This window comes from Pseudopodoces humilis, chromosome 8 (assembly GCF_049639895.1).
Source record: "Pseudopodoces humilis isolate 2021_Gansu_Grassland_sample_001 chromosome 8, ASM4963989v1, whole genome shotgun sequence".
In the NCBI taxonomy this organism is placed as follows: Eukaryota; Metazoa; Chordata; class Aves; order Passeriformes; family Paridae; genus Pseudopodoces; species Pseudopodoces humilis.
This window is the reverse complement of record NC_142207.1, coordinates 21794306-21808811: the sequence shown is the minus strand read 5'-3', so window position 1 is coordinate 21808811 and position 14506 is coordinate 21794306. Positions and strand designations below refer to the sequence as shown.

The 14506-nt window shown below is 41.1% G+C and overlaps 1 protein-coding gene across 1 annotated transcript in view; it reads right to left on the bottom strand.

Annotated features, from left to right (window-relative positions):
• MTX2 (metaxin 2) overlaps positions 1 to 10227 on the bottom strand; it is a 32124-nt gene extending 21897 nt beyond the window's left edge. Inside the window, exon 1 of the mRNA XM_005519836.3 lies at positions 10116 to 10227. Within this exon, the coding sequence (XP_005519893.1) occupies positions 10116 to 10155 (40 nt within the window). The 5' untranslated portion in view covers positions 10156 to 10227. The remainder of the gene's footprint in view (positions 1 to 10115) is intronic.
• Between the last annotated feature and the right edge of the window lie 4279 nt (positions 10228 to 14506).

The window sequence follows — 14506 nt, the reverse complement described above, 5'->3', positions numbered from 1 at the left end:
TAAGAGGTCCAGGTTCATGAGACACAAGCTAAATTCAAGCACGAGCTCCCATGCTGCCTTCCATTAGTTCCAAGATGGAAACATGCAGCTAAGAGAGACCAGAGCCCTGCTGGGGAAAAGAGGAGGAGGAATCACTGAAGGGTTGTCACATGTCTCCACAAGAGGAGAAAGTGTGTAACATCCTTAATGTGCAGCAATGACTCTTGCCTTATGAATGTAGGTGAAGACATAATTTGTAGAATAATAGGCACTAATATTACACGCTGCTTCAGTTCTGTCATATTTCCAATCCATCAAGTTGATTAATGCTATAATAACTCCTCACAAACTTATCATTTGTGCACTAATGAAGTCAAATCCAGTTTATCCTTCGGCAACTATAATCTTCTGGTCTGTAGATGTTCATTTCCCTGCTAACCACGGCTACTGTGGCACTTGGTATATAAAGAGAAAATTAACAAATGTGATGTCAATTCAGCTTCAGAAGCTTTCAACACAGAATCACATTTATGTGTTAGATCCTACGCAACAGACATTTTTATCATTAGCTGCTCACACGATGAAATAACTGCCTGGAAGCATGCCTTACAGGAAGAACTTCTCTACATTTCTTAGGAATAAGCAACTATTTCATTCTTCCTTCTGCCTCCATAATCAGAGGAATTACTATTGTGTGGTTTTCAATGGGTCTGTCTCTCAGGCTTGCAGTCTTTAGTAAAAATTGTTTTCCCACCCTACCGAAACTTTTCCCATGATTAACAAATTCAAATATTTAGTCTTTCATGTGGATTGTCTGCTGTTCAGGACAATCAAATCTCATACTATTGTCTTTCCCTGCTTCTCCTCTACCACACTGCTTGTTGATTAAAACAATAATGCCAGTTATAGGAAACAGCCTATGGGAAACAATTTGTGGGATTATTCCCCCTCTGTACCCCCCCTCCATTAACATTGTCTGAAAAGGGCTTGAATTCAAAAGTAACAGCAAAATGAGAATTAAAAGGACATGGACACAGACAACATCACCACACATAAGCCTTATTTTCCTGGGCACTGAGAATTCAGCAGACACAGCACCCCAACAAGTGGGGAAGCCAAACAACAAGCAAACCTACACCAGATCTTCTTTGGTTTTGTGGATGACTAAAAATGCATGAAAATTTCACTAAGCTAAATGTATTTGTTAGTCTAAGTGTTTTACTTATTAACAGTTTAGCATAGAAAATGCTAAAGATTTCAAAGTGATAACAGGGTTCTTAATTGTCAAATTAGAGGAAAATTCTGTGAACTGGTGTGCTGCATGTTCCCAGTAGAGTTTTAAGTACTCAGGTTTGTAAGTACTGAAACAGATTCCTAACTCTTCACCTGTCATATGAGAAAATGTTTTTGTTTAGAAAAATGTCATATGAGAAAATTATGTTTTTGTTTAGAAAAAACATAATCTTTGCTCTTAAAAAAACCTTTCCAAAGCACGGAATGAGTCATGACAGCCACATCAAATTCTTTGCCACTAAAGGTGTACTGCATTAGGTGCACTTTTCAGATTTTCACATTGTGTGAAATATTATACTTGATCAACATTAAGACCAGAGAGAGACATTCAATCAGCAATTTGATTTCAATGCTTCCAGATGTTTCAGACTGACATTTCAGTAAGACTTTATCTACCCAAATACTTTTGGGACAGTAAGAGAAAAGAACACATATATGCTGTAAGAAGACACACTCAAGAGTATTGAATCCCACTATCAGCAGGGTATCAGCAGCTCACCTGAAGCCTACACATCTCACTTTGAACTAAAGCTCTCAAAATAGGACATAACTACATTTGCACATTGGTGAATTTTAATTCAAAGAATGAGAGGCTGCATAACATTCCCCCAGTAAACTCTGTGCAAGAGGAAGCACCACATTGCCAAGACACTCTACAGTGCCTCAGCTCCAGAAATTCCTTGTCTGGGCTGCTCAGAATCTGAGTGCACAAAACTTGGTTTCAACTTCTACACTCAGAATTCACTCTGAATTACTGGGAAACTCTTCATCCTGTGTCAGTGCTGTCAGGATGTACAGGGGAAATTTTTATCCACCTTCCCCAAGCAGCTTCATGACGATGAAAGAGATGTAATGAAATAAATGGTTCGCAGTTATTCTTTAATCCTCTTACTTAAAAAGTAAGACACTGACTGTCAAAGTGAGAAGACAAAATACTTTGCATGTTAAATTGTGCTAAAAAAATGCTAAGCAACAATTTAGCCACTTCAGTGGTCTAGTATGAACAGCCAGTTTCAGCAGTAGGGTAGGCAGTGTGATCTGCCCTGTAGTCTGCCACTAGTTCAGCTTGCTGGCAAGCTGTGGCATTCTTGAATACCAGCCACTTACAAAAGCCAGAGACCTCTAGACCCAGGCATCAAGATACTCACTCCTGAATGAGAAATGAAGTCATCAACAAGTTAAAAGTGTTTTAGGAAAACACTCAACTTGAAATCAGACTGTTCCCAGCTCTCAGCAATACTACAGAATTCTGTTGGGACAAGATTTTTGGAAGGCAATGCAGAGGGAAATATTTTTCTGTTATAAAAGTAGACTATGCCTAATAGGAATCAAGGCTAATAAATAGTAAATCAAGATAATTTCTGCCCCTAATTGCCTCTAAACTGAAATTTACTGTATTCTCAGTTTGCCACCAGTTTATTCCTTGATACTTTCTGTTTCTGTAAGTGCAGTATTCAGTTGAGTAATGATCTCTTCCATACAGTTCACTGTGCGCTATTGTGTAGGCAAGGCTAGGACCTGGGAATATTTGACCTTCTTAGACACAGCAATTTCATGAAATGTTATGAAGTTGTTATGGATCATAGAAAAATAAAGACTAATCCTTCTCTAAAATCAACACATTTCCATGGATCACTTTCCTTTTTGTTACATTTTTCTTAAATACTATGATATTAAACTTACATAAAAAAGGAGGAAAGCTAAAACATCTGTATTTACCAGTTTGGTTCACATGGCATTAAAGGCCTGCTACAGAAGCCAAGAGGCAAGATATATTCCATTAAAAACAAGCAAACTAAAATACTTGGCATTAATCTGAATCACTGATTGCAGTATTACAGCTGAAGAGATTAACTTACACATTATTTTCACATAGTTTCCTTTAGCCTCTCCCTAGGTACAGATTTGATTAAAATATAATGAGGATTCTCAAAACTGCTTTCTCACAAGAGTAAACACTAAAAAGAATTTCAGTCTTACATGTGGGCAACATCTATATCCAGTAATATTACTTACATGTCTCTGAACATCATGAAGCAAATATCACAACAACCAGAAGGAAAAGTTACCCTTTTTGGTTTCCAAAGACTGCTGATATGGTGGGGACCTGCTGCTCACTATCAGAGAATCACAGAATATTCTGAGTTGGAAGGGACCACAATGTCCTAAATGTAGTAACCAAAAGAAAAACACATGGAAAGCTATTCCCCAGACTGTAGAAGGAAGGAGGATTATAAAACAATGTTAAAATGTATCAAAAAAGAAGCAGTTCATACTATTTTAATACACAAATCTGTACTGTCAAGTAGCAATACATTGTTTAAAAAGAAGACGCCAAGAACTGATGCGTTTCTAGTGTTCAGGAAATAAGTGGAGCAGTACATTTTGATTAATACAGTGAAGCTACAGCCACTTTGGAACCAAAGCAGTTAAATGTCTGTATCTCATACATTAAGAGTGATCAATAAAGGAAGTATGAGAAAGTTGTGAATTAGCTTCCTTAAGACCCACCAGTTCAACCCACCCACACTGAGTACACATCAATTTCATGTAATTGGCTGATCCTGTAAACTAACAAGGGCCAAGAAAAAATGAAAGCATCAGCAACTCCCTTACTCTGCTGACAAAGGACCAAAACATGTTTCATTGTGCCTTGCCAAATGAAAACCAACTTTCACACTGGTTAAACACTATGCATTAAATCATGCATCAAATAATCATATCATTTGCTTAAATCTGTCCCTGGCCTCCTCTGTAGAGATATTACAATTCAGATAAAACATGACTGTTCAGTAATTATTGACTGAGCAGATAGTCAATGTAAAGACTCAATCTCAGCAGCAATTCTCAATCTTGAGTTTCCTGTAGCTGTACCACTAAAAGAGTCAGCATGAGACATTACTGCAGCAGCCATTTAACATGACATAATCTGATTCTTCACCCCACAATAAAGCTATTAATTGCATGTATTTAAGCATTAGCCCAATTCTGTTACTGTCTTTGAGTTGACTTTCAAGAGTGTACACATCTGTGGTTCAGTCCTCTAGGGTGCTTAGCACTCTTGCTGCTAGGGCAGGCCACAGGAGATGAGGCCAAAAAATCTCAACAAAATCAAATCCATAAATAAAAGTTGTTCCTAAATCAACATCTGGATATCTTCAGAAAAATCAAAGCGTGTGCCAGCTAAATGATCTCAAAAGATTTATTTATAAAGTCCTGACAAGCTGGAGTTATTTTACTTATTTCTGATATTCAGCATAAATGCTCCATCTCAAAAAAGCTCTGTAATTCTTAAAATTAGCTTTTTGTAGGTCTCTAAATCAATCCCTTCCCTTTGTGCTGCTTAACTCCCTTGCTCCTCTTTGGCCCTAACCCAGTAAGTCAAATTTCAAGCACAGGAGCTGTGAAGAACAGGACTTATTAATACCTTATTGGACTGAGGCATTTCTTAGCCATGACATCTACATTTGTAGATATGTACATTTTTAAATCATTCCTTTGAAAGCTCTCCTAGATTGAGACTCTTCTTTTCTGTGGCAGTCTGAACTCCTTCTCCCCTAAAGATGTTTGGCAGGCAATCTGGCCATCACTTCTGTAGAGTGCCCCAAGGAGCTCCCTGCCTTCTCATCCACAGCATCCCTGCTCTGGTCCAGAACAGAAATCCTACACATCTGTCCCACCAGACAGGACCTCAGTATCCCATACCTACTCCAAAAGCTGCTTCCCACACACAATTCCAGCTCACCCAGCCCTGGCCCCTCTGGCCTTCCATTAAGGCTCCCCTTCATTGTCTCATTCCCTATCCTGCCCACAGCCCTAAGCACAGCAGCACCAGTCTTGCAAAGGTGCAAGATGAGCTGAGATCTCCAGGCAAGAGAGTTCTGCAGGGTAGAAATACAAACAGCACTGGTGCAGCTGGACAAGTGTTGCTGCTAGCAAGGGGGAAGATGTTGCTTTAGGGCTCCAAGTGTTTAAGTCAGCCCAAAACAGACCGTGGTATTTGCCATAGCACCTCTCACGCTCTCCCTCACCTCTGGGAAACACTGCAGACTGCCTGCTTCAAAACCTGAAAACATTTATCCTGTTCTCTTCATCATACCCTCACAGTCTCCCTCATTTCCTTTCAAAGGCTTTCAGTGAGAACACTTCAATGTATCTGGAGTTTCTCCAACATGGTATTCACATGCAAAAAGAAACACACACACATTTGAGCTTTGAAAGTTCTTGCTAGGAATGCAAACATTACATTGGCTTCACTGTCATTACACCACAGCTAGAAGACAGAACTGTAAAAATTCCCATCTCTCAGCATTTTTACTTTCTAATTCAGTATGTACAAACCAATTTTTTTAGCTGAGCTCCCATCCACCCCAATGAGACTTTTCCTGCATTCTTTGCAGCATCATTGGAATTTTTTCCTTTGATGTTTCCAATACCTCCTGAGCATTTAATGCGTTTTATTACTACATATAACTTCTTCCAGTTTGTATTAAAACATCTATGTTCATGTGATATCTATGTCATCTTCTTAATAACTAAAGACTAGAATTTAAAGGTAATAAAAATTTGAGAGTATGGTGTGTACTTTCTCTCTGTCCTCACCATGGCTTGCATGCAGCTGCAGTTTCTCACTGACTTTCAAAACAGACAGCTGAAAATGCCCAGCAGTGTACAACATGTGATGCCTGTTCAACCAGAGCAAAGAACAGCAATCAAGCTCTTGCATTTATTCTTGTTTTGAAAAAAAGTAACTCGCTTGGTCCAAACCTACAGGAACAGACCAGATCAATGCCTGAGGACAGTCAGAGAACAGAGCATTCAAGGACCAGGGAGAAAAAAGGAGTGAGAAAGAGAAGAAAAATCTGATTCCTTTCCAAAGTCGTTCTCATGATTTGCTATTTTTTTCTATGACCTCTTGAACTGAGGCTCCAAAACAGCACTCTCATCCAAACCACTCGTCATGGTTTCATCAGCCAATGAAAGTTTACTTGAAATTCAGACTGGACAATATCAAAATAGGTGCTACATTTGGTTTACTAATTTTGTTAATGTTATTTCTAGAGCAATCTCATTTCTGTAATGAGAAAAGAAGACATCACTTTAGCAGAAAACATGCAACAATAAAATGCTGATTAAAGAAAGACTGCTTTACAGTCTTTCTGTCTTAATGGAGACAGAAACAATTACAGAAGCATGCTCTATTATAAACTGTAATTATGCTGCTGCTTAAAAACAAGAAATAACAATATTTCAAAATGAAATATGTACTATACTACAATAATTGTGAAAGTAATGTTTTCCCCGACCTAAAAAGATAAACTGGATAAGCCATCCACTCAAAGGATTGTCCAAATCAAGTCATGAAACATGTCTGAGCATAAATTGGCAGGAGCAACATAAGAAACTTGCATATTGAAACTGAACAGGAGTTAAAAGGCATTCCTTTCAGCTTGATTACTGAAAATGAAAAGCACACATGTAAAAAGCACTGTAAGATAAAATCATATAGCCTGACAAATTTGGTATTTTCAAATAAACTGAAATTTTTCACTACAAGAACTTCTGCAGCAGGCTTAAACAATCTCTGCTGCCAACAACCTACTGCAAGCAAGAATAACTATTTTGTTCATCTTACACATGGAGGAAGCGCTAACATTTACCTATGTGCATTTTCATGCACAAAATGCACACTCAGTTTAAATATCGCATCTTTATGTATGGGAACAATTTAGGTGGTCAGAATTGGGTGGCCTATGAATTTTTTATCAGCCAGACTGAAGCTTGTCTCAGTACATAAAACATGCACGTCAAAGATTTATTTGTACTCTGGCACGCCGCACTGGAGGGAGACTCACTATGAACATCAAATACCTCATGGCAGAAGGGCACCTGCCTCTCACACTGCATTCACTGCCCTTAGTATTAAACCAGCCTAAGACCCTTGGACATGACAGCAGTAAACAAAAGTAGTTTTCCAGAGTTCAAAAGACAAACATTTATTATTTTCTCTCTTTTGATCACTGACCTAAATCTAAAGTATTGGGGGGAGGGGGGGGGAATAAAGCATATTGAGTAATTTAGTGATCAATTAAATGTATTTTCAAGTCATTTAGAGACTATTTGAGTAGTCAGCTTCTCAAAACTACTAGTGCTAGAAAGATTAATGTTGTAGACCACTTGAAAGCTGGCGCTCTAATTCTTCTCACAGTATAAACATTCATTTCCTATCCTGTTAATATGTGATTGATGCTGAACTACTCTAAATAAATTCTCTACCATATTATTCAATTAATATTTTCTACAGTTTAGAAATGGATGATTTAAACTGTGATGCTTCTTTTTCATGAATGCTTGCAATTCATGAAGCTGTGAAAATATTTGTTTATTATTCCTTGAGACGTAACATCAACCTCTTTACATTTCTGAATGAACAAATGGCTGAATGTCACTAATGCAAGCATTACACTGCACACAGGTAACTCAGTGATCACTTTGTATTTAATCACTAATGCATCAGAGCAGCAGGCTGTGCCCCACATTGTTGCACAGAGAGGATGCTGAATTACTGCAGCACCACAAGCAGGCTGAGAACTGATGGGCACAGAACCACTGGGGTTGGAAGGCACTTCTGGGATGTCCACGGTAAGCTGCAGCAGGTTGCCCACCTCCACTCTCCTACAGGGATGGAGACTCCACAACTGCACTGAGCAACCTGCTTCAGTGTCAAATCATCCTCACACTGAAAAAAGTTATTCTTACATTCAGATGGTGTTTTCTGTGTTTCAGTTTGTGCTGAGACAATGAAAGTGAATGCATTAGGCACAGGTAAGGTGAAGATAGGTAGTACTTTAAAAAAAATATCCAAATACATACACAAAAAGTTGGTGTGTAAAAGAAAGTTATCATCCTCTCCTCTACTAAAATCCTGTTTTCAGCTTTTAAAACATTTCTAGAAAACAAATTATGCTGAGCTGATTGTCTTAAATACTTGTACGTAAGGACCCATGCATTATAGCTGTTGTATGGTAAGAGCAACAGAAGCTCATTGCAACTGCTATGAGAAAGGAACACCTTCATGAACAGGACTCCCAATGAAAAGCCAATGAAATTTCATTTTTAGGAGCATGGAAAAAATTCTCAACCATTCACAACCACAGATATGGGATAAGATGCTATTAAAAAAAGTGTCATTGTTAAGCAGTATTCTTTCCTTGCAGATACACCATTTTTCTTCCTCACAAATATTCCTAGATTTGGAGGATATTTATATCTTCTTAGTACCAGAAAGAAATACTCCCTATGTCTGTGTTATGTATGTGTTAGCATCTCAGGAAATCTAGATGTGTGGCGGGTATGGGTCAAGATCCTGGTTAACCTTCTTTTAATTTGAAAAATCCCTCATATGAACAAATTGAGCAATTTTGACATTACTTTCAGTCTGGACCTGGTGCTTAATACAGACAAGCTACAAAGGTCATGACCCACTGGTAAAGGTATCTTTTATTTTTAAGGCACATAACTGCTTTTGAAGCTGTGAAACAACAGCTGTTTGAATAAGAGAGCAATGAGATGCCTACATCCAGTATAGTCTTGAGTTTGTACTTGTAATCCCAGAAAAAACAAGTATTAGCAAGCTGTCAGTCTAGAATACTCATAAAGGTTACAGAGCACTGAGATCAAGATCTACTCAGGTATGTCAGTATCCTTGTATTTCACAATATAAATAAAATATACTAAAGAGATAATAAAGGCATAAAGTAAATGGCACCATATTCTCCACATCCCAAGGATCCAGGGCTCTGGCCCTCAGAACATAAGCATGGCTTGTGCTAAAATCTATGTATTAGCAACTGCCAACTCAAGAGGCCAGCACAACTTTGAAGCTTGTCTGTGGGTACCTCTACAGACCCCGACTGAAGACCCATCACCTTCACATGACCTACAAGTCAGGGTACATTCATAATACAGAATCCAACCCAGATTCTTATGCTGAGGCGTCTACCAAGTGGCTGAAGACCCAGATCCTGAGACAAAACTCTGGCATCCTCCTCAACAGGTCAGTATTAATCATCATCAACATGCTGCTCCCCTGCAGTATTTATTGTCCGGGAGTTTGCATCAAGAACAGGGACTAAGAAAGAAGAAATTGACCAATGTGTTTATTTCAAGCATTTCAAACTGTGCCTTGAACTTCCTAGCCAGGCATTATCTAAGATCCACGTTTTGGTTTGTTTTGTTTTTCCTTAACAGCATACTAGTACCATTTTTTGCTAAATAACTCCACATGACGCACACTTGTGTTTTATCTCAAGGTCACGGCCAGCGCAGACGGCGCAGCTGCAGCGGCTCAGGGAGCACTGGCAGGTAGCAAAGGTCCCGGGCCTCCCCGCGGGGACTCCGGGGCCACAGCACACCTGCGGCCCACGGGCACGGCACCGAGCTCGCTAGCCGCCAGAATTATAAACACGACGCGGGTTTTTGGACCACTGAAGAAAATTAAGTCGTTTCAAAGAAGAAGTTATTAAGTGAAAGTAACGACACGGCCCGGCACAGGGTTAGGGAGCCCACGGAGGAGGGGACCTGGTGGCGGCACACGGCAGTGCTGGCTGAGGAGCCGTGCGGAGTGACCTGTCCCCGTCCTGCGGGACCGGGCTCCGTCCGGCACCGCGGCCCGCCCTCAGCCCACCACAGCCTCCTCCCTCCCCGCGGCCCCATCCCGAGGGGTCACCCCGGGGACTGAGGCCTGGAATTCGGCGCCGCCGCCGCCGCCGCCGCCCTCACCCCGCGGCTCGGAGCGCGCTGCCCGGCACGGCCCCGGCGTCCCGCCCGCCCCCGCCCCTCACCGGCCAGCTGAGTCACGAAGGCCTCGGCCACCAGCGACATGTCGGGAGGCCGAGGGCACGCACAGGAACTGGGCGCCGTGCGGCCGGAGGGGCAGCGACTGCATCCGGGGCCGGGGCGGGGCCCGCCGCTCCCCCGCCCGCGGCACGCCGCCGGGGCCTGGCGGGCGTGGGTGCGGAGCAGCGGTGCTCCGAGGGGAATTTGCCAGCACCGCGGTCTGGGAGCGACAGCCGCTCCCCTCTGTTGTCCCAGCCGGAGGGCAAACCCCCGGGAACTCCCGGCTGGGCACTGCCCGCTCAGCCCCTGCGCCCTTAGACACAAGGGAACGGAAATCCCAAAGGCTTCCCGAAGCGTCTCGGGGATTATGGGTTAGATCCAAAGGGTACAGCCGCCTTTTCTTCGTCCCAAAGCGGGAGTCTTAATCCCAGAAGACAAACCCTGCTTTTTGGAATGTACACCTTGCCTCTAAGCAGCCATAAATTTCTTGGTCTTAATTCTATAATACTAAGACTACTTAAGTGTTGGAAAATGCTATAAAATTACATACCCAGTATGTTGATTGCAGAGAAGATAAAGGATATGTGAATTACTTGTTCCATTATCTTGCAGTCCCTTGTGATCCTCATTTCTTTAGCCATACTTTAATAAGAATTAGAATACCTCATTTTATCAAGTATGACTTACTCTACTGTGAAGGACAGCACAACATTTCGATCTTGCAAAATCTTAAAATATTTTATGTACAGAAGACATGGCATATAAACATGTATTCATGTTTGTAAAGTAATGTGAAACCCCTCTGGTGACACTATTGAATCATTCTTCACATGAATATATTGAGTTTATTCTTCACGTGGTAGTGGAAGCATGCTATTAGAGCAGTAGCAACAGAAGAGCCAGTAGATATATTGGAACAATGGTCTGAGGACAGTGATGTGGAAGAGAGCTGATTATCCTTAAATGCTGATGAAAGCTTAATTTCTAATTACAGCTGTAAGTTGAATACCATTGAAATTACATAAACTCTGAGAAGTCTTGAGAAGCTGAGTAGCTTTGTATTAAAAGATTGCAAGATTCTAAATTAAGCTGGTTTGTGCTATTTGAGTCCTTTCATCACCAGCTGTACTTAGAATGCTAAAAAACAAGCCATGGGGCAAAAGACTGAGTTTGAATTAGGGATAAGCTAAGCCAAATCCATATATTAGCAGCCAATTAAAAAATGTTTCTTTGTAGAGCTCAGTTTGATGCAAAGAAGTTATCTGCAGAAATGGAGGTGGATGTTGTAAACTAAATCAAGGAACAAAAATTAGGAAGTTGTCTAGCAAGTATGAACAAATAAATATCAGCAGAAATCTGCTGCCAAATCCAAACAATTAGCCAAAACAGGAGGAAAACTGAGTGGTGCTTAGGCCATGCCTCCAACAAGTGGCGGAACACAGATGCTCAGGCTTCTGTCTCTGGGACAGGAGATTGGGGCAGTAGTTTTGTTTCCACATTCCCAGTCCTCCTCTGTGCTCCCACTGAAAGGACTGTTTTAGCAGAGTACCTTGTAGGAAATCCTGCAGGGAGATCTCCAAGGACAATAGATGGGAGCAATGAAACTAACTGCATCCCCACCTTCAACTTTATTCAATAGGCCTCTCTCCTCCAGCTTTCCAAGGAAATGCATCATTCCCTCGAGCCTGGCTTCCTGCACAATCTGCACGTGAATTGTTTCTTCAGATGGCCTTGCCATTAACAAACTTCTTTCTGGTAATTCTTGCTCCATGCCATGGAAAGCTCCCTAGCTTCCCTGGATTTTAAAGGCTTCATAGCAGATCTCTAGGTGCTGGGCCCTCTCATTGCAGTGCAGAGAAGGATGTGCTTTCAGATGGGTTTTCAAGGGAAACTAAAAGCAGAATTTCACTGTCCCTTGGGCTTTGCATTTCAGAAGGTCAGACCTTTTTGAGGGGTGCTTACACGGGCATGCCAAAAAGATGGAGTTCAGTTTTCTCACAGCCCATCTCTGCACTGGGCTGCCTTTACCCTGCAAGGTATTTATTAATTGCTAGGGTTAAACTGTCCACGGGTGAAACAGGACTAGGACACATATACATACATTACATTTTAAATGGAATGGAACTTGAATGGGATTCATATTCTGCCTAGGAAAAAACAGCTGTTCTTATTAGTTCCCTTAATATTATTTAGACAACTTTTAACATCTCTTGTTCTCTGATAATATTTTACAAAATGTATGGCTAGCAATAGTGCATATCTTTATCTGCAGTATGAGTCCTTTGCAAATACAATTGTCAGGAATATTTTACAAAAGGAATTGTGAGATCACAACAAAAGGCTTTTGGTCTTGTGCATTTTTTCAAACTGTTTGCTTTGTAACACTATTGTTGGCCATTCAAATTACAGTCTAGCTAAACATATGATGACAGTAGGTAAGATTAAACAAATCACCAGAAAATGAAGACAATTAAATTAGTTTCTTCAAAACTGAGAATGCTGTTAGGTATCATGTGCAGTTCTCAAGTTCATGAAGCACATTATGGGCTAAGTCCAGTTTAAGGACGATACAAGAGTATTGTATCACCACAACACTGATAACAAATATTCCTCTAAAGAGAACTCTTGAGGACACTGCAGAATTGATCTGTGTTGCAGTATAACCTTTCTTCATCCCAAGACAAGAAGCTCGGGCCGCATGCTGCTCAACAGACCTCATCAGAGCACTTTCTTAGTGCACAGCTGGGGATGTCTGCCCAAAACACTGCTCTGTATTTCCACCGAGCAGGTCTCTAACAAGGCAGGCTTTTCCAAGACACAGGAGGAGTGCTGAGAGTCATAGATTTAATTAGCAATGGTTCTGTCAAAGAGAACTGTGCAGAAATTTTGTGTATGGGTGAAGTGTCTGAAGACTGCTTGTGTGGTACAGCTGGAGTTTTGAGAAAAGGCCAAGCAGTAGAGAGACATGGAGGAAAAAAACCAGCACTGAAATGCCTGCTCCTTGCCTGGCCCACAGCCAGGCTGCCTCTCTGGTGTAACTTAGGGCATCCTGGGGGCTGCTCAGCATTATGCTGCCTGTCAGTGTCTTTAAAGAGCTATTATGGCTGCTGGAAGTCTCTACAATGAAGGAAGACTTGAGTAAGTCCTTCTCTGCCAACACATCCAGTGCCAGGCAGCAGCAGGAGGGTGTTTTTAGCATGACTTCATGCCAGAGGTTCTCTGTACACTAAACAGTCTGGCAAAGTACACAGACCAACAAAAACAGATTAATCCGACTAGCATGATCAAATGGATCTAATAGGACATTTGGTATACTTTTAAGGCAAATGTTTGCCTATCAACCATTTCATTCAATCTATTGTTCAGTATAAAGACTGGTGCCAAAACTACTCAAGTATGGGCCAAGTTTTTTTCAGTTACACACATTGTCTTGTAAGTTTACTAAGGAGATACCATTTTATATGGAACCTGAACTCAAAGTTGAGGTCAAACTCACCTCTGTAGCTCGATTGCACTTCCTTGGGAAGCTGACATGTATGTTTTGTGGTAGTGTCCCTGATGGAGTAAGAAATAAAGTTGGGTTTATGAAAGTTCAGGTGTCCTTACAATAGATTTTCATACTAATAAAATTAATTGCACGCTGCTGACAGTATTCTCTTATTTTCATAATCAGGTAGGCTCAAAAGGGTCTAATTGTTGTGTAAACAAGATAACGTATGATTTCTAGGAACATATGTCTATAAAAATGCAATAGTCAGAGTATTAACATTAATCACTCCACACTTAAGGAGGATACTGCACACTTAATTGACAAACAAAATAATGCTGATGCATTTTCCAGTAACCTACATGAAGATAGGAAGGGTTTATTAGAGTTTTAAGAGATACAAAAATAGCATTTCTGAAAGCAAACAGGGAATCACAAACTGTATGAAAGCCATTTGATTAATAATTTTCTTCTCCTTTTCTCCCCTCCTTTTCTGCATTCTTTTATTCAGCAGGGTGAGATTTTTCAGGGGTGCCAGACCTACTTTAGCACATCTGTCATCCCTGCAGCTGCACTGAGCAGACATCAAAGCAGCTGTGCAGAAACCCAAACTTCAATATTTTATTCACTGAAGGCGTTACCATCCCCTAGGCTCTTGCATATCCCTGTCATTCCCAGCAGCTGCTGAGGAAGCTTGCTCTGAGCTCTGAAATAGCTGAGATCTTGAAGTCAGACCTTGATCTTCCCAGCTTTATCTGAACTTTCCCGGAAGAGCTCTGCAGGTGGGCAGGGCACAGCCTCTACAGCCCTTCCCAGTGCTCTCAGCCCAGGGCATCAGGCACCTCCACAGGGACAGGGACATCAGCTCATAGGTCAGAGTCCATATAAGGAGGAGCCATGGGTATGCAA